This window comes from Acanthochromis polyacanthus, chromosome 12, assembly GCF_021347895.1.
Source record: "Acanthochromis polyacanthus isolate Apoly-LR-REF ecotype Palm Island chromosome 12, KAUST_Apoly_ChrSc, whole genome shotgun sequence".
In the NCBI taxonomy this organism is placed as follows: Eukaryota; Metazoa; Chordata; class Actinopteri; family Pomacentridae; genus Acanthochromis; species Acanthochromis polyacanthus.
This window is the reverse complement of record NC_067124.1, coordinates 18,365,544-18,383,989: the sequence shown is the minus strand read 5'-3', so window position 1 is coordinate 18,383,989 and position 18,446 is coordinate 18,365,544. Positions and strand designations below refer to the sequence as shown.

At 41.6% G+C, this 18,446-nt stretch overlaps 1 protein-coding gene across 2 annotated transcripts; it reads right to left on the bottom strand.

The window, feature by feature from the left end:
* Positions 1–44: 44 nt before the first annotated feature.
* Positions 45–17,931, bottom strand: usp5 (ubiquitin specific peptidase 5 (isopeptidase T)). Of its 2 annotated transcripts, none has more exons than XM_022218308.2 (20): positions 17,601–17,931; positions 16,923–17,051; positions 16,707–16,773; positions 16,493–16,620; positions 15,967–16,112; positions 15,208–15,392; positions 13,236–13,330; positions 12,338–12,531; positions 11,996–12,067; positions 11,448–11,535; positions 11,171–11,296; positions 10,920–11,073; positions 9,556–9,718; positions 9,371–9,459; positions 6,846–7,031; positions 6,383–6,526; positions 6,143–6,285; positions 4,432–4,582; positions 4,065–4,149; positions 45–897 (listed from the first exon to the last, which is right to left on the bottom strand). In XM_022218308.2, exons 1-20 carry the CDS (start codon positions 17,706–17,708, stop codon positions 804–806), a joined length of 2,547 nt encoding a protein of 848 aa, XP_022074000.1. In that variant the 5' UTR covers positions 17,709–17,931; the 3' UTR covers positions 45–803. The 2 variants fall into 2 exon arrangements, with proteins under 2 accessions (XP_022074000.1, XP_022074001.1); XM_022218309.2 differs by having other exon boundaries at positions 6,903–7,031.
* Between the last annotated feature and the right edge of the window lie 515 nt (positions 17,932–18,446).

Genomic DNA, 18,446 nt, shown 5'->3' with positions numbered 1-18,446 from the left:
TGACACCAAACTGCTGGCAACACATTGAAGGATAACAGGCAGCGTGACAGAAAGAGCATCCTTTATTTGTCACAGCAGAAGTAACAAAGCATTTGTTTTCAAAATAAAAACTAAATAAACCAAAAATCACCCAGGGAACACCCTCACCAAATTTTAAGAAAAACAAGTAATTTGGTGTTTGACTTTTTTATTTCCGTTTTGTAACACACAGTTTTTTTTTTACTGACATTTTCTCTTTTTGTGGATGTTGGACTGTTCTAAACAGGTAGGAGGAAGTGGCGTTTGGCTGCGGCGATGACGACCGAGCTGCAGCCGTCCAATCACAGAAAAGGGGCTGGAAGCAAGATACTTTAATGGAGAGGGGCAGTGACTACCGAAGGCAGTGGAGATCAATAGTCAGGAAACAGATTAATAGTGGCAGTTCGGCAAACTCATTAATGAAGAGCGAGTGGAGTCTGCAATCACAGTCCCTCCAATGTCTGGGCCTCCTCCCCTGAAGCAGGTTTTCCGAATTATCTGAATATTTTCTGAGTAAAACCTGGAACACGTGTTCAACAGATCTCAGCCAAAGGTAACGCACCGAGTCTGCTCTTAGAACAGCCCCAGCGCATCAAAAGAAATGCCGCCCCCCCCCCCCCAACACCTTAACTGTGTATCTGCACCAATTTAATTAACTGTGTATATATGTCATCTGACAGATTTATTTACATTGTTTTCAGTTGTGAAGCATGCCAGGGCATTTGTAAGAGCTTGAAGGAGTGCATCTAAGAATGTTGCCATGTGTGTTTTACGGCGTCCACGTCTCATTCAGCCACTCTACGATAGAAGTAGAGGTATCCCAGGTCTTTGGGAGGTTTCTCTGAAGCACACACCTTCTGATCATTGAAGATGACCCATCTGTGAAAGACAGAGTGAAAAGTTTGTTAAGTTCTGTTAGATAACACCTTTTATTGCCAAAAGAATTACAGCACAAGTACAGAAGACATAATGCACTGCAAAAACTCAAAATCTTACCAAGTCTGTTTGTCTTATTTTTAGTCAAAATGTGTCATCCCACTCGATTTAAGATAAATTCACCTAACAAGTGATATTTCAGCAAGGTGGAGGGACTTGTTTTAAGATAACGCATCTTAAATATCTTGTTAAGTCAAACAATCTTGAAATTATCTTGTTTTGAGTTGAATTTTACAAGAAAACTCAAAATGAGTTTAATACATCTAAAATTAGGAGGTTACATGAAAGCAAAAAATTATTTTGGAGTTAAAAACTGCTAATTTTTTTTATTATTATTATGTCTGGCTTATTTTAGGACACCTAGGCTTGACAATCCCAGTAAAATAGAGCTTAAAATAAGTTTTCCCAGATAATTTTAAGATCTCAATATTCTAAATATCATATTTTATTTCAAGAAATCTTACAAAGCCATTTTTAATTGTTCTATTGGCAGATTTTTTCCCACTTATTTCAAGGTAAAAGCTCCTTGAAATAAGTTTTTTTTTTCTCCTTATTTTGAGAGGGGCATTTTTTCCAGTGTGAGGGTAGTTCTATTTCAAACCTTGCTTGGTATCTCACTTTGGGAAACACTCTCTGGTATAACAGAACCTCCAACACCACCACATCTGTGCAATTTATAAGGTCGTCACCTCACTATTTTAAGAGCGATGAGACGACAAGTGTTGTGAACTGAACTTGGCCAGAACACTGAAGCCCAGTTTGCTACTTGCAGGTGAGCATCTTGCGGCTCTGCCACCACAGGTGTGTGGGAATGGGTAACTACAGTCAACAAAAATATAAACGCAACACTTTTGTTTTTGCTCACATTTTTTATGAGATGCACTCAAAGATCTAAAACTTTTTCCACATACACAATATCACCCACAATAAAAGGCCACTCTGAAAGTGCAGTTTTGTTTTATGGGGGGAGTCCCCCCATAAAACAAAACTTTATGGGAGTCCCCCCCCCATAAAATAAAACTGCACCTTTCAGAGTGGCCTTTTATTGTGGGCAGTCTAAGGCACACCTGTGCACTAATCATGGTGTCTAATCAGCATCTTGATATGGCACACCTGTGAGGTGGGATGGATTATCTCAGCAAAGGAGAAGTGCTCCCTATCACAGATTTAGACAGATTTGTCAACAATATTTGAGAGAAATGGTGATATTGTGTATGTGGAAAAAGTTTTAGATCTTTGAGTTCATCTCATAAAAAATGGGAGCAAAAACAAAAGTGTTGAGTGTAAGAAGCACATTGTAAAGCAGTTGTAGAACCTAGCTCAAAATGTGCTTTTAGAAGTGCAGACCATTTACCAAAAAGCTCATGCCCATAGAGGTGAGGTGTTATTGAGATAAACGGTTTCATCAGAGTCCCCGTCAAGAATGATTCTGGCCTGGAAAATGCAACACTGAGGTTTTGGGACTCGCTGTACCGTCTCCATGCCAACCGTCATTCCATCCTCACCTCAACAGGACCATTCCCTCCCTGGTGAGGAGGAGAAGTTCATAACATCCATGTACCAAAAGATTCAGAAGTCTGCAGCCCAGTCTAAACGTGTAGACTGGGTAATAACCTGAACATGGTCACCCTCATCACAGCTTCAGGAGATGGGTCACCTGTTGGATGAGGAGGACCGTTTGGAAGGCGGTATATGCCCTTTACACATTACAGTCGTCATCCGTTGGGTGTTTCGAGCAGCAGTGCAGGGCTGTGGCCACATCAAATAATAGTAACTTATTTAAATAACATCTTTTAAAAACAGCGTTTACAAAGTGCTTTCCAGACAGGGCCAAAAAGAAAACAAGGATACTCAGCAAGGTAACGGAACAACAAAAGCAGCCAGTGTTCCAGCAGCAAGGTCTACAGGGACATGAGGAGTGGGGGCAACATGTCTTTCACCACCCCTGCGTTGAGCCACCTCCCCTGCCCTAACCTGCTTAGGAGCTGTGGTGGCAAACAGAGGCCCAGAAGGCAGTACTGATGGAGATCCTTGCCCTGAGCCATCAGGGGACTCTTCACTTCTCTCCACTTCAAGAGGAGGAGGAAGAAGGATTCATCCCCAAGTCCTTCTTTGAGCTGTGCAATAATGTTGACTTCACAGTGGTGGAGAGCACAAGTTTCCTAAGTGCCCCCCCAGTTTATTCACCCACCATAAATGCTCTGATGGCTCAGTTCTGAGGTATACAGTCAGAGAAAGTGCATGTTTCAGAACCCTAATCAGGCATAAAGCAAAGCCCACAGTCTGTTCTACAAAAATCTGAAAATTCAGATCATTCTGTCACTCAAAGAAGTCTCAGCTATACCGGCTTCTGTGATCTGGGAGTGAGCCAAATCTCCAACAGTGAGATGCTGAGCGAGGGCTGACAGACAGCCCAAGCCTGCTTCTCTGAAAGGTGAGTGATGCAAGTGTCCACGCTGCCCTGACTGCACCAGCATGTAAAAGAAATGTGTGGACAGTGACCAGTGTGTGCCAGGGACGTTATATTGGAGAGGCAGGAGGCGCCGTATCCCTTATAGTGGTTGGATTGACTTTGGACAAACATGGTGGCAGTGGAACGTCTGACTGGTCACACCAGAGGGCATTTCCCATAGCGAGATACCTTACTCAGTTTTTAGTGAACTGGGGTTCTCAAAGTAACCAAACATTTCCTGTGTTCCAAGAAGGACCTACTAGATCCGTACGACACAGATGGAACCATTTTTATTGTCCAGATATTAAATATATTCTTCGGTGAGTCGGTCGGTTAGTGGAAGGTTAGAATAAAACCTTTAAACTAATGAGAAGTTTATGTGAAGACCTGACGTGGAGTATGGTTCCCCCTGCTGGGTCACTATAAAACCAGTGACTTAACAACAATTCAATGTCGTTTTTTCTGACATTTACACTCCCCAAATGGATAAATTAACATCTGGACTACAACTCATTAGCATTTTGTTTCGCTTTGGAAAAAAAAATACAAACATAAATGCAATTCATGTGTTTTTTTTTTTGCTTAAAATGTGTATTTTTAACAGGTGTGTCTACCCTTGAAATATAAATGGTACATTAGTAACATTCAATACACTTACTGCTGGTCCTTCTTGATGTGACAGACATAGTGGCCACACATGGTACTCGTCCCCATGTGACTGATGAAAGCAAACAGCTCGTATTCTGGAAAAAGACAACAATATATGACTTTAATTCCAATTATAAAATATGTATGACATATAATTTGAAATCTAATTTTGATGACTGGAAGAAAGTAAGACATTAGAAAGAAGATGGTCTACTTTTCATGTTTGTGATCCTCTCTTAACAGGATTTCACTGCACAGAGGAATTTGTTGTGAAAAAACTTGCTTAAAACTATTTGGAAGCTGGGTTTATGAGGACATATTCTCAGATAATTTTTATTCTGAATGCCTCGTGTCTCAGCTCGCCCCACAGCACTTACTGCCAGGTCCGTCTCTGACACGAGGTCCAGGGGGAGGATCCCTGCCACCCTCGCTTTCTGCAGCTGAGCGTCCTCCTTCAGATACATCCATAGACTCCAGGTCGTCCAGATGAGAGAAGATCCAGTCCACTGCCCGGTCCAGGACATTACTCTGTGTGACAAACACCAGGCAAGATAAAAAACATCAACACGTGAAAGAGGCGGTGGTTAAATATATATTTTTGAAGGAATCTCTTGACATACATAATCACATTATTTTACTAGTTAGAGGGCAAAAAAAGACCAAAACTTCCTTTTTAGAGAAAGTCCATCAGAAAATAAGAACAGTGCAAAATAAAAATGTGAACAAACCATTTTGTGTTAACTACATTTATCTTTACCCAGTTGGATAATAATGCTTTAATAAAACATTTAAAATCCTATCAATGTTCACTTCTGTGAGGAGCCACATGTTAATAACAGAACCGTCAACAGATGTACTCAACAGTACCGTTTCTGTCTATAATAAGCAGACACAGAATACAGACACAATATGAAAGGGTTTATTCTAAGTCAACACAAGACTTTTGTTCTAGCTAATGAGGGCATGGCAGCAAAGAAAAACAAACTTTGTATACCTCAGTCATTGGTATTATAAGGTCTGAAGTTCACTCAAACTGCCACCTGAAGCCATTTACTAGTTGATCTGTTGAAAGGCAATCTGCTAACAAATTTTTTTTTTTTTTAAGTAGCCAATATGAACTCAGCGTTTCCTCTACATTCATTTAGGAGTGGTGGGCCGGCATTCCTAAATCCTAGCCGCAGCTCCTTCAAATTTCCTTCGTTTATTTTATTGTTGCAAATACACCACAGTCACATGTCTCCACCTTCACAGCAGAGTCCTGCACTGTGTCGGGTACTCGCAAGTACCAAAGTAAACTACAGATAGATTGCTCAGTATCTACTCTTTGATACGTCGTATTAATCATAGACTATACAGTCTATGGTTAATACGACGTTAATTATTTCTGAGAGCGTGGCCTTGAAAGTGACGTCACGTGAAGCATCCACAGGCAGCAGGTCAGAGAGTGAGAAGAGCTTCATCTTGGAAATTAGGGCAGCGACTTACTGGAGAAAAGTTATTAGCTTAAGATAATTCATAATCGATTATACAAGTTAAATAGACAGTCTCCAAATATTGATGTCCAGCTAACATTATGTAACATATCAGTAGCTTCAGTTAACTGGGCCCGGTGCCAACTCAGTGTCACTAACGTGGGTAAGCTAACTGATAGCATTAAGCTAATATCTGCACACCATGATGTAACTGCTGACTGCATTTTCAGATGAGCTTGTTCAATTTTATATATTTTTTTTTTTACATTCAGTCTTTAAAAAGCTATTTTCACCTGCCCATTCAATAAATAGGTTGCACAAGTAAAATCTGCAGTCAAGTGTCATTTCTTCATACCGCCACTGCTGAAAGAAATCCTAGAGGAAACACTGGAACTATTTTGTACAAACCACAAAATCCCTTGAGGTACAACATATCTCTTATTAGTGCTTCCAAACAACTTCGCTGAATGTAAAATCCTGCAACTCCCTGACCAGAGTGGCTCCATTACTGTGTAAACTGAATGAGGACATGTGCTCGTACTGACACAGTTCTACTTTTAGACTCGTGGCCTGTGATCAAATCTCCATTACTAGATGGATGTAATTTGATTCTGACCGTTGCTCGAAGTGCTTTGGTCGCCTGGTCTCGGCTGAAGCCCATGGAGACAATGGTTGCCAGGTGCTCCTCAGACAGGCTCTCTGTGGGTGTGGTCCCGGGGCCAGAGCTGCAGCCTGGCAGCACCAGGGGGGCTGAAAAGTCTGCAGCCACCCAGAAGAGGAAAACAAGAAGACTGAACAGAGTGGTAAAACAGATCAGTGATTCAGCCGTCTAGTTAATTCCAGCTGGTCTACACACCTGGATCATCCATGTGGCCCATGATCCAGTTCATGGCAGCATCGATTCCAGTGTTCCCAGTGTAGTAGACTGCTTTCCTGCAGGCCTCCAGTGGGAATCCCATTTCACATAACTGGGACACAGTGGAGTCATCGAGGACTGGAGCTGAGTGAGTTGAGAGGGAACAACTGAATTAGTTGGAAGTACTTTGTGAAAAAAGAATGCTACATGTTTTTGTGGAAATGTTGTTTGTGCCCTGAGCACCATGTTTAATAAAAAAAGCATAAAATAAATAAAATAAAGAAACTTTAAATCCTGTACTACTGATGTATGACTTCTTTACTTTGATGTGTAAATGAAACCATGTGATGCAAAAGTAAACAAATAAGGCAACGGAGGGACGCGCCAAAACAGAACAGGCAGGGAAAAGAAATGAAGGAAACAAGGGAAGAAGGAAAAGAGCAGAAATGACAGACAGACTGACACAGCAGTGGGGAGTAGAGCGAGTCGTCCTCCTCGTTGCCATGGGAACCCAGGATACCTTTAACCTCCACATCTGGGGTCATAAGTGGGGGTGGTGCCACCTCTGGTAGGAGCTCCTCTCCTGGCTGCTGGCCAGTTGCTTGTAGTGAGCTCAGGTCGAGAGTGTCAGGAACGTCAATGCTCACATCTGCAGAGGAAAGCAATGCAACATTAGAAACAATCTCTTGTTTCAAAGGATTGGGAATGGATATTGTTACAATTGTAACAGTATGACTACTCTTACAGGTACTGCTTATCGATCCAGTGCTTTAAAGGTACACTTTTTGATAGTTTTAATAGGGCTGGACCCGAATATCCCGAATATCCGAATATTCGTTCGCTACGGCGGTATCCGGATATTAATTTTGGTATCCGAATATTAGCTAGGTCGGACGCTACCGGGCGGAAAGAATATGCCGCGTTACTGTCTTCCCTCCGCCTTCAGCCCACATCAGCACATATCGGCTCATCTCGTCCTGTGATCACATAAACATATACACATATGTCTATGTGATCACCCCTTCCTCCCCCCAGACGAAAATATTCGGAGCTCGTCTCTTCCCTTCGCCTTCCCACTTCGGCTCATCTCGGCTCATACATTCGTCTTTGTTACCACCACCTGAATGGTCGGGTGGCTGTTGACTCTGACGTCACGCTTCACTTCGTTGTATAAACACAAGACAAGATGCTGAAGACCTCCGCTGTTTGGGAATTCTTCAGTTTAACTGAAGACAAAATGAAGGCAAAATTTGGACCCGGGAGAGCAGACGAACGGATCCGAATATTCGGGCCGTCTCCGCCATGGCATACTGGTGAATAGTGTTACAGGCAGGCTAAGAGGCCCATCAAATCTTACAGAGATAGTCGCAGCCAAGCACCATCAGCAAAATAGATTCTGGCTGAAACATTCTTCTTTGTCTAACAGGTACATTTGGCATGTTAGTATAAGACTGTGGTGTTCATTACTCCTTCAGCAACATGTGCTACCTCACCTTACAAACACAACTCCACCAGTTCATAAGAGCTGCTCTGCCCCACAAATATGCTAATCTGTCACAATCTGTCAACAACAGCTTTCAGTGATAGTGCTGTAGGAAGGACATCGCTTGAGGCCACAGAGTGACGGCAGAGAGGGAGCGTTAGACGCATCAGAGAAAAGAAGCACATTTAATTCATTTAGCAATAACTGGCCAATCAAAATAAAGATTACTGAAAAATGCCAAATATCAGCCCCAATAATCAATCGATTCCCACTGAACTATATCAACAGTTTCTGTAAAACAACAGCTGAAATACTTCTACCACTGCCAACACCAACATTCAGTTAGAGAAAGGGTAAAAATACGGGGAGGCAGGGTTTGTGTTCAGCCTCCAAGCCACTAGCTCCCCCTGCTGCTCTATGCACTGCGACACTAAAATCAAATATCTTAGCTAACCGTGTTTGGGCTCAATGCTGCTAGCACACAGAACATACCTGGGTTAAAGAAAGACGAATTATAAGCCAGGCTGTGAAATTTATGCACTCCTCTACCTGTATGTGATGAACTTTCGTCTGATGTTTCGGCAGATGACTCGTGTTTCCGTCCTTACGTGCAAACAACTTGCTGCACTTGTGGCAACGAGCATTGTCTGGGTCAGCCCACATGAAGTGTAACCTCACTTTTGAGAAGTGGAAAGTGAAAATGCCTCATAGATGAACGTGTTAATCTCATTGTGAATTAGAAAGGGGGCTGGTGAGACAAAATGCAAAAAATAAACATTATTCCTAATTACTAAACTAGTCGTCAAAACTTATCAGCCCTCCACTATTTAAAAATATTGCACCGGAGCTTAGCACTCATGTCATCGTCCAGTATTTTGCAAATGTTTCTGTAACATAACTATTTCTGATTTTCTTTAAATTTCAATCACTACTCCTGAAAGGAAAACATATAGCAGGGTGTCTTGACATATGGAAAACTAGGCCGGGACAAAAGACCCAAATGTTTCCCAATGGATCAATGTGCAGAACAAGTTCAACTTCATGTAAACATGACCTCTGACACCCACAATCAATCTGTGAACAACTAGCAATACACACAATATCGTGGCAACAGAAGATAATTAGCTTCCAGCGTGAAACTTAACACATCTGCAAGCTTTAGGATTCTAAGTGTCCTGCCTGTTTGAGTCTGTATGTGACAGCATTGGGGTAATTCATTAATACCCACCCAGGCATCAGCTGCTTGCACTAGTTCATCAGCAGGCTACTGATGTGGGGACAGGATTAAAGTTGCTGATTGAGCCATTTAGGAAGAGCTTCAGAACACATTTTAAATAAGCACCGTGATCATAGAATAAAATCCGCCAAATTGCAGCAAACCTCTAGAAGACGCAGCGCTGCATGTGCTTCAGGAGTTTGAAAACATGAGCGCAAACATTTGTAATACAGCAAGACAAATATTAGAATATCAAATCTTTGCAGCATTTAATAACATCTTTGCTCACCTAGTTTCTTGGGCACCCAGTCAAGGCCGAAGGTGAACTTCTTAATCTGGATAACCAGATGGTCGGGGAAAGAGGCAAAGCGTGTAGTTCTGACAAATGACAGAAAAGCTGAGGTTAATAAATACATTTTAAGATTTGCTCCAATGGTTGACTTTCAGTGAGTGCGTGGCTGTCTCTCCTCATACTTGGTAGCAGTAGTCTTGGCTTGAACAGCTGAGCTCCAGAAGTCTGTGAGGATCTCTGGTTCACTGAGGGCTGCCATGCAAGCTGCGAAGGGGATTTGTGCACGCACTGTAAGGGCTGATGAGTCCCCCTCCTCACGCCGGCGCTCTGCCTCCTGAAGCTCGTCTATGATTTAAATAAAAATGGAATGATCAAATGATGGAACTTCTCAATACTTAAAATGGACAACAATTTTACACATTATGATCAATCATGTTGGGGGGGCTCATCATTTTGTGTTTCAAAGCTCTTGATACATTCCAGGCACTTGCAATGTGTTCATGATATAAATTATGCCATACTTAAGACCAATTCATGCCTTATGTTGATAAGGGTACATGTGAGGTAAATTTCATCATCCCCTGGAGTCCATGATGGTCGATGAGGACCTGCACGTGCTACAACTTCACCAAGATGAAGTATATTGTGAAGTGGTGCTACACAATTAACAACTGAATTATATCTCGCTGTGTATTTCTGTGTCAGTATGAGGGGAAAAGGGACCATTTCTATAGCAGACAGTTCCACACCTATTGTACACTCAACAAAAATATAAACGCAACACTTTTATTTTTGCTCCCATTTTTTATGAGATGAACTCAGATCTAAAACTTTTTCCACATACACAATATCACCATTTCTCTGAAATATTGCTCACAAATCTGTCTAAATCTGTGATAGTGAGCACTTCTCCTTTGCTGAGATAATCCATCCCACCTCACAGGTGTGCCATATCAAGATGCTGATTAGACACCATGATTAGTGCACAGGTGTGCCTTTGGAGACGGCTTATGGTAGAGAAATGAACATTCAATACACCAGCAACAGCTCTGGTTGACATTCCTGCTGTCAGCATACCAATTGAACGCTCCCTCAAATCTTGCCACATCTGTGGCATTGTGCTGTGATAAAACTGCACCTTTCAGAGTGGCCTTTTATTGTGGGCAGTCTAAGGCACACCTGTGCACTAATCATGGTGTCTAATCAGCATCTTGATATGGCACACCTGTGAGGTGGGATGGATTATCTCAGCAAAGGAGAAGTGCTCACTATCACAGATTTAGACAGATTTGTGAACAATATCTGAGAGAAATGGTGATATTGTGTATGTGGAAAAAGTTTTAGATCTTTGAGTTCATCTCATAAAAAATGGGAGCAAAAACAAAAGTGTTGCATTTATATTTTTGCGTGTAGTATAAACACAGTCTTTGTGCCTCTGCTGTCCACTTACTGGTCTGCACACATGGACATTAGCCAGTAATCTCAGCTCATATCACTGGTCAGGTATAGCAGTAGAAGTAGAAACAGACACGTAGCTCATCCTCACCCGTGTTGGTCGCCTGGTCCATGGGCACGGGCAACTGGACAATATAATCCACCCGCTGTGTGTACTTGGCTTTCTGTGATTGCTGACACACAATCCTCTCTTCCACCAAAAATCTGAATGCTTCAGACGGGTTGGACCCAGAGCGACAGTTTCTCTGTCAAAGAAAAGTAACATTGATATAAAAGGTCGAATGACAGAGAAAACTGACACAGAAAAACAGTAAGAGAAGCAGAATGTACGAGTAACTTTACCTCCACCATGTTTATGAAGTGCAATAAAAACTCCTGAGCATCCTGTTGTCGATTGGTGGAGAACTCTGGGTGGCCCCGTCCCACAAGTGCTTTGAACATTTGCGGTGCTATTCCAATTTGGTCTCCCTGTGAGAAAACCATAAACAGCAGCATATTAGGCTGACTATATTTTTCCCATTTTCTTTTTCATTTCTGAGAGTAAATCCCATGCATATCTAAATGAACTGGACATCTGTTCAAATTTCTAATTTCACTGCAACCGATCGTCTCTTCTTACTCTGGGTTCAGATGCACCATTTTCATCTCCAGCTTCTGGTGCCGGTTTGGAATACTCTCCTGACAGCAGACCGTAACCAAGCTTTGCTCTGTGATAAACAAACAAAGCTGACATCACTGCACATCCAACAGTATAACAGAGTATTAATTAGCCACCAATAGGATGGAATGTCGAACCATGGAGGGGTTGGACATCCCAGCTCATTCAGAATAAAAACAAACTGTACACTACAGCAAAAGAAGAAATGGTTTAAGTCCTATACACTTTATCTAGTGGAAATTAAAGAACAGCAATACACTGCTTCTCGTATCTGACTGTAAAAAGTTTCACAGGTTACATAGGTTCTGTGGACTTGTTGTTTTTACAATGATTGACTCGGTAATTTTAAACAAGACAAAGTAGCAACAAAGCTTGTTTTTTCTTTGCACTGAGCTCAAATAACATGAAGCCAGGTGTCAACATCAGTTGGTTTCGTTTGATCTGATTCAGAAAGATAACCCACATGAAAGAAGAAATGTGACATTTGATCATGCAGGTGTCAAACTCACACTTGGGTTTTGAAGTCTTGGGTTGGGTCACTTGGTGCGTCGTCGATTATTTTGTCGATGTTAGACACATACCTGCAAGGAATGGATAGAAGAATATAAAACAACTTCTTTATGCATGTTATCTTAAATTTAATGTTGGATAGTGTGACAAGTGTCACTTAGAGAGGAGCATTTGACAAAAGATGAATAATTCTTTCACTTCTACTGCTGTAATCGTAAATGTGAAAGCAATATTTTCAATCCAGTCACAAGAAATAAAACACCTGGGTGGGAAAGTAGGATGGAGGTTGCAAAAACAACAACAACAACAAAAAAAACAAGGATAAACAAGAGGCCACTCACTTGCTCTGAAAGTCTGGAACAGTGAAGAGCACTTGCATGACAGAATTGAGGTAGCAGCTGTTTCCCAGGTTCTTCATGCCAGTCAAGCCAGGGCCAAAAAGAGGTCGCAGGGTGGTCCCCGACTCCTGGATTACCTCCCATTCCCCCACACGTTGGTTCACAGCAATCTCCAACTCAGTCATCGTCCGCTCAGTCTGAGATCACAGGAGTCAAAAGGATAGACACTGAACTAGAAGTTTTACCAAACTTGGATCGCCCGGCGAGGTCATGGCAACCACATTTACAAAGATGACCCTTGTGACCTTGAAAATTAGGTCAAGGTCACCAAATTCGAACTTGACCTGTATCTTATTATGGTACACCTGTGTGCCAAATATGGTGAGGCTACAGCAATATTTCATGGAGTTATTGCACGGAAACCAAAGTGTTACAGACAAACAAGCAACCAATCAACGAAGACCATGCAGCTCAAAACAATACCTCCCGGAAAACGATGTTTTGCCGGGTGGTAATGATGGGGGTGCAAGAAAATTCATTTCTTGGCAGTGGCTGTACTATAAAAAGGTACATTTTAAAAATGACGTGCAAACTTAGAATTAAGTAATGACAGCAGTTTGATGAGCAACATACTGTAGCATCACTGAGTTTTGGAGTCTATCTATTCCTTCACTGCAGAGTCATCCAAAAATGTTTGAAAGTTTGCTAACAGGAAAAAAAAATATCTAGGACTAAATTTGTAACACTGTCATTGTAAACATGAACGATGATCAATAGTTGATGCGATGCTTAACATTAAAACTGGGAAGAAAATTGAAACTCGCAATGGCAAACAAGTGAAGAACAAAACACAATTTGTGAAGTCCGTTTGCACAAAAATCCAAAGAAACACAAAACTTGCCTTCTCCATGGTCATCATGTCGATGCCAAAGTGAGTTAGGTGCTCAGGTAACTTGGAATCCAGAACCATGTCATCCTCATCATAGGAATACACATCTGGAAATTCAAATCAGCAGTAGAAGTTAAGGGCACCAGGCTTCAGATAAATGAATATAGTCTAGACGAATCAACAATGTTTCACAGAGACTCACTCCTTCCAACAGATTTAAACCCCTGACATTTAAATTTTTCTCCTGGCATTGACTAAACCCATAAAGTGTTTTCTCCGTTATCAAAACTGCATATTAAGAAGTTGATCTAAATTTCATATTTAGATGTTTTCCTCATGTAAATAATCCCTTCATGGCTTAAAATGACTTAAATTTAACTCTACACCTTTGCCTCATTCAGGCCCTTTCAGACATGAAATATGGAACAATTCTAACTGCATTAATCCCTTGAAGTGCAGAAATCTAGTAATTCAGGCATAGATCACTTTTCCATTCATGTTCCTCATGGCCTCATGCACAGTTGTAGAGAAAGGGGCGGTATGCGTGCAATATTTGTCATTTATGTGACATTAGACAATACACCAAGTCACGTATAATGCAAAAAATGCAAAAACAGACTAAATCTGAACTAAAAGCACTTTATCAAAGTTCCCAAATAACTAACAGTCCAGGTTATTTCTGAGTTCTTAAACAGTGAAGCTAAAAGCTCAGGACTCAGCCTGAGGGTGACCACAGTTTAACTAAATATTGACCTGCAGCTGATAAACTGTGACGGTACAGTACACCGTGTGATCAGTCCTTTCTCCATGTCACTGATGATTTCTGATCAGAAATAATCAATGAAGTTAATGTTGTTGCTCCATGCAAAAACGTTCACAGCTCTCTCTCTCTTTCTTTTGAGACACCTGTTGATTCTGCTGCCATCTGATGCTCCAGATGTGCAATAGGCTTGAATAAAAAGCAGTACATATCAGCTGAAAACTGCCATTCTGTGCGTGACAGCTCACTTGTCAGATGTAAAACATGTAGGCCTACACAGTGTGATTTGCCATCGGATTCTGACTGATCCAATCGCCCTGCTCTCATGGGGTCTTTTGGAACATTTAATAAAATTACCAGTGCTGCTGTTCCACTTGCAAACTTCTCTCTTTGGAGACACACAAATGGATCCTGCTGCTGTTTCATGATGCAGTTATTAAACAAAGCTGAAAGAATAGTTCTATCCAGCTAGAAGCTCGTCTTGTGGAAAGAAATTGAGAATATATTTGTTGTTGGTGAGCATCACTGAGATGTTAGTGCCTGTTTTTAATCAGAGTAAAGACATTTTTATGGACATGTAATTTCATTTCAGATAAATAGATTTGAAATGGTAGACCAAGGGGAGTGAGAAAGGTGGGTGGTGATTTTGTTACACAAACTGTCTTTTGCTTTAAGTTTTTGGATGATTACTGGTGATTATTACAGGCTTTCCTTAAATCACTTCACACGACCAGAAGTACTGTTGCTTACGTGTGCCTACTGGCTGATGTGATCGTTTGGTTCAGACATTTGCTGTGTTGAAAGTGACATGGAAATGTTACTAGGTCCATCATAATAAGATTGCTGGCACGACTTTTACAGAAATGTGACCAGGCTGGGCCTTCAGACATAAAGTCGACATATTCAGCTGACACCTGATTAATAGAATGAGGTGCATGTATGTATTCACAGATCTAGTTCCTCTACCTCTTTCTATATCCCACCACCAAGCCACTTGCTGCTGCTTACCTTATACTATGCTCAAACACTGCAAAACCACTCAACTCTACACAACAGCAAACTGCAATACTGGAGCACTTTAGCTGTACATGTCAAACTGGAAATCAATTCCTAAGAAAAATTATGTTATAGAAAGCACCACTGTAAAAGAAGATAGGACTGGTTCCCTGCTTACACACTGTTTTTTGTTTATGTCTGAAAAGCATCATTCTGTCTTCTGCTTACCAGCGCCATCAGGAGTGATGGTGCCAAGTTTGACAGCAAGCGGGTATCCTGTCTCCTGGAAGTGGAGAAGGGCATGATTGTTGCCGCCGGAGCCATCAAAATACCTGCGACCACAGAGCACTTTGCCGTCCGTCAGGTTCATCCAAAGATTCTCCTGGAGGTCACACACCTCACACCTCCAGCCACTAGGACGAAGGAACAAAAACTTTCAGAAATTCTCCAATACACGTGTTTTCATATGAATATTTGTTGTACTGCCTTTGAGGCTCTTTTAACTTTTGCATGGAAAAAACTGAACAACTACTTCTATCCTGAATGTTATTGTTGGGGACACGAGAGAATTGATGAATTTATACAATACTGAATCAACAGACCTTAAGTGCAATAGCATTATTAGCTGGAGATTTTCTTCAATAAATGCAGCACTGAAACCACAAAGGATATAAAGCATGCAGAAACCTGCTGCTTGTTCCTTTATCAATTTTGAAGAGAGAGGTGCATGGTAGGTTTTTTTAAAGATATTTTTAGGGCCGTTATGCTCTTATCATAGTGCACAGAGAGACAGGGAACGTGGAACGTGAGGAGAAGGGGGGGGGGGGGGAGGGGGGGGGAGGGGGGGGAGGGGGGGGGGGGAGACATGCAGGGAATGGCCATGGGTTGAACTTGAACTTGCCCTCGTTTATGGGTTGCCCAATCAACCTGTTGAGCTACAGGGGCACCCACATGGTTGGTTTATGAAATGAATAGCTGTCACCTTACCTGGGAGGGATCTTGACTCCGTTGTCGAGCTGTTTTAGGTCAGCTGCATGCCTTGACTCCTGTCTCACCTCTCCATCCCACTGTTGAACTTGCAAGGTATGAGACACTGAGTCTGCTGCCATGATACCTGCCATTGATAGAGACACCTAAAGGAGCAGCATATGAATCAACAGGCAAAAATTAGACCTAAGAGCTCATGATCAAACTTCTCACCAAAGGTAACAAAGTTTATCCATACGTCATAGTATGACTATTTACATGCCACCCAGTGTTCTAGTATTTTAAAAATATATATACAATATACTGTATTAAGACTAACTTGTGAAAAATCTGTGGAGCCTCTGTGTGATATTTTTGTGTCAATGAGAGTGATCACAACAATGTTTTTGTATCATTAGGTACTGTGAAACTGTACAGACATCAGCCGTTCTATTGTGGGGTAGCATGTTGCCACTGTGATAACCTTGACATAACCGTACCAGTACAGCCATATTTCTCTTGTCAGGAGGCAAACAAGATAGCTCACCCGCTCTCTCACAACATCGGCCATGGCACCAAGATCTTCTGAAGTCACTTCCTGTCTGTCTGGTAAAATCACCACCTTTACGTCCTCCTCATATTGCTGCTGATCCACATCAAAACCTCCTTCAATCCCTGAACAAAGAGGGAGGCAGACACATGTTAATTTAAAATGAGTTCACCCATATTGTCAGTGTATAAATCGTCTCTCATGCACCCACCTATAGCCAGTCTTGTGGGCTTCTTCTTGGGTGGGTGTCCAGAGCCAGAATTGTTGTCATCTTCCTTCTGTGAGGAGAACAACATAGCACATCAGTGGACACAAAAGGAAATTATGAGGATGGTGTCAAACTTAATGTTGATAAGAGTTCATGCTGGATGTGAATATCACTACTGTTTTCTAATATATACATCATACAGTAAAATAAAGTGTCCACCTTGGCCTTGCATGTCCGGGTGATGTGTAAGTAAGCCCTCTGACCAGACCGAGCATGGTGTCTGTCCACATACTGACTCCCAAAGCCCAGGAAACTGTTCATGCACACAAACAGGCCTCCTTCACTCTCCTGTAAAGAAAGCAGAGTCCGTGGTAACTGGAACAACATTTTACCTGTCTCTCAACCATACTCACACAATAACGGTAAATTAAAGTTGGCGGCAATATATGCGTCTTAACTGTGTCATAGCATCAGTAGCTAGCTCTCCTGTCAATCCTGTCAACACCGCTAATGCTGTCGAAATGTACGTTTTCAGTTTAATCTGTCAAGACTGTAATGCTACGGTGTAAATTACGCTGAAATCATGAATAGTCTTGCTAGAGTTGTGACTACTTAGGAGCAAACTACACTGCTTGCGATTTGACAGCATAACCAGCATAGCTAGCTAGCTAACTAGAGCAGCTAAGTTTCCATTACAGTGCACTATTAGCTTAGCTTGGCGCTAGCTTGCTAGTTAGTTGAAGCAGGAAAATCTAGTAATCAAGTGCGTTTAAATGGGACAGCGCTGACAAAAAGATACGTTAGACAAAAGCAAGAGGCAGACTGCGGAAATAAAGACAAATAAAGCAGCAATTTATGTTAGCTGATGATCTGATTTACAAAGTAAAGATGTCTCACCGGCGAGGAAAATGACAAGGCGCATTCGTCTTTGTGGACACGGTCCCCGGGCTTCGGAACCCGAATTGTGGACAAAACTGACATCAAAACCTCACCAACATCCGCCATGATGGGCTCGCTAGTTCCGCCGTTCAGTTGGACACTTGCTCTTCTAAGTTTGGACACCCAGCCTTTTGATACCCCGGCTCGGAAGAGCGCCCGTTGTCTAACCCTTCTTCTGCTGCCTGTGTTTGGCTGAATGAATCATGAGATGCTGCCTTGTGTTGAGTGAAGGCCGAATGAACTCAGCTGCCCGCACGCCGAGGGGCTCCGGCTGGTTACCGTAATCCATAGACTATCAGCGCCGGTGGAGATTTTACCAGATCACAGTGTACGGGTTTGTACATTACGGGAATGTTAGATTCGAACCCACGAAGATTCAAGATTCAAGGCCTTTATTTATCAGAAACACAATTATACATAGTATAATGCGTAGTGAAATGTATTGTGCACCTGTTCCAGCCCGAAACAATAAGAATAAGATAGAGAGAGATAGAAATAAGCAACATAAATGTACATATAATTTTAACCAATTCTGAGTCACAGATTTAAATTGTGTTTTTGTGTAAGGAATAAATACAAATTAGTAGATGTAATTATGATGATAAGATACGATAAGATAAGACAAGACAAGACAAGACAAGACAAGACAAGACAAGACAAGATAAGATAAGATAATCCTTGATTGCTCGCCACACCAGGGGAAATTCACATTATTACAGCAAGCTTATTTAGCAATAAACATAGTAATAGTACTAAAATAATAATAAAATAGCAATAATATTATCAATATGTACACAGATGAGA

Excerpts from the sequence above, each read along its gene's own strand:
- usp5 (XM_022218308.2), bottom strand. The coding sequence starts at position 17,708 with ATGGCGGATGTTGGTGAGGTTTTGATGTCAGTTTTGTCCACAATTCGG. Across the intron at positions 17,052-17,600 it reads CCTTGTCATTTTCCTCGCCG|GAGAGTGAAGGAGGCCTGTT; the intron begins GTGAGACATCTT and ends CTTTCTTTACAG. Across the intron at positions 9,460-9,555 it reads GCCAAGACTACTGCTACCAA|AACTACACGCTTTGCCTCTT; the intron begins GTATGAGGAGAG and ends GTCATTTGTCAG.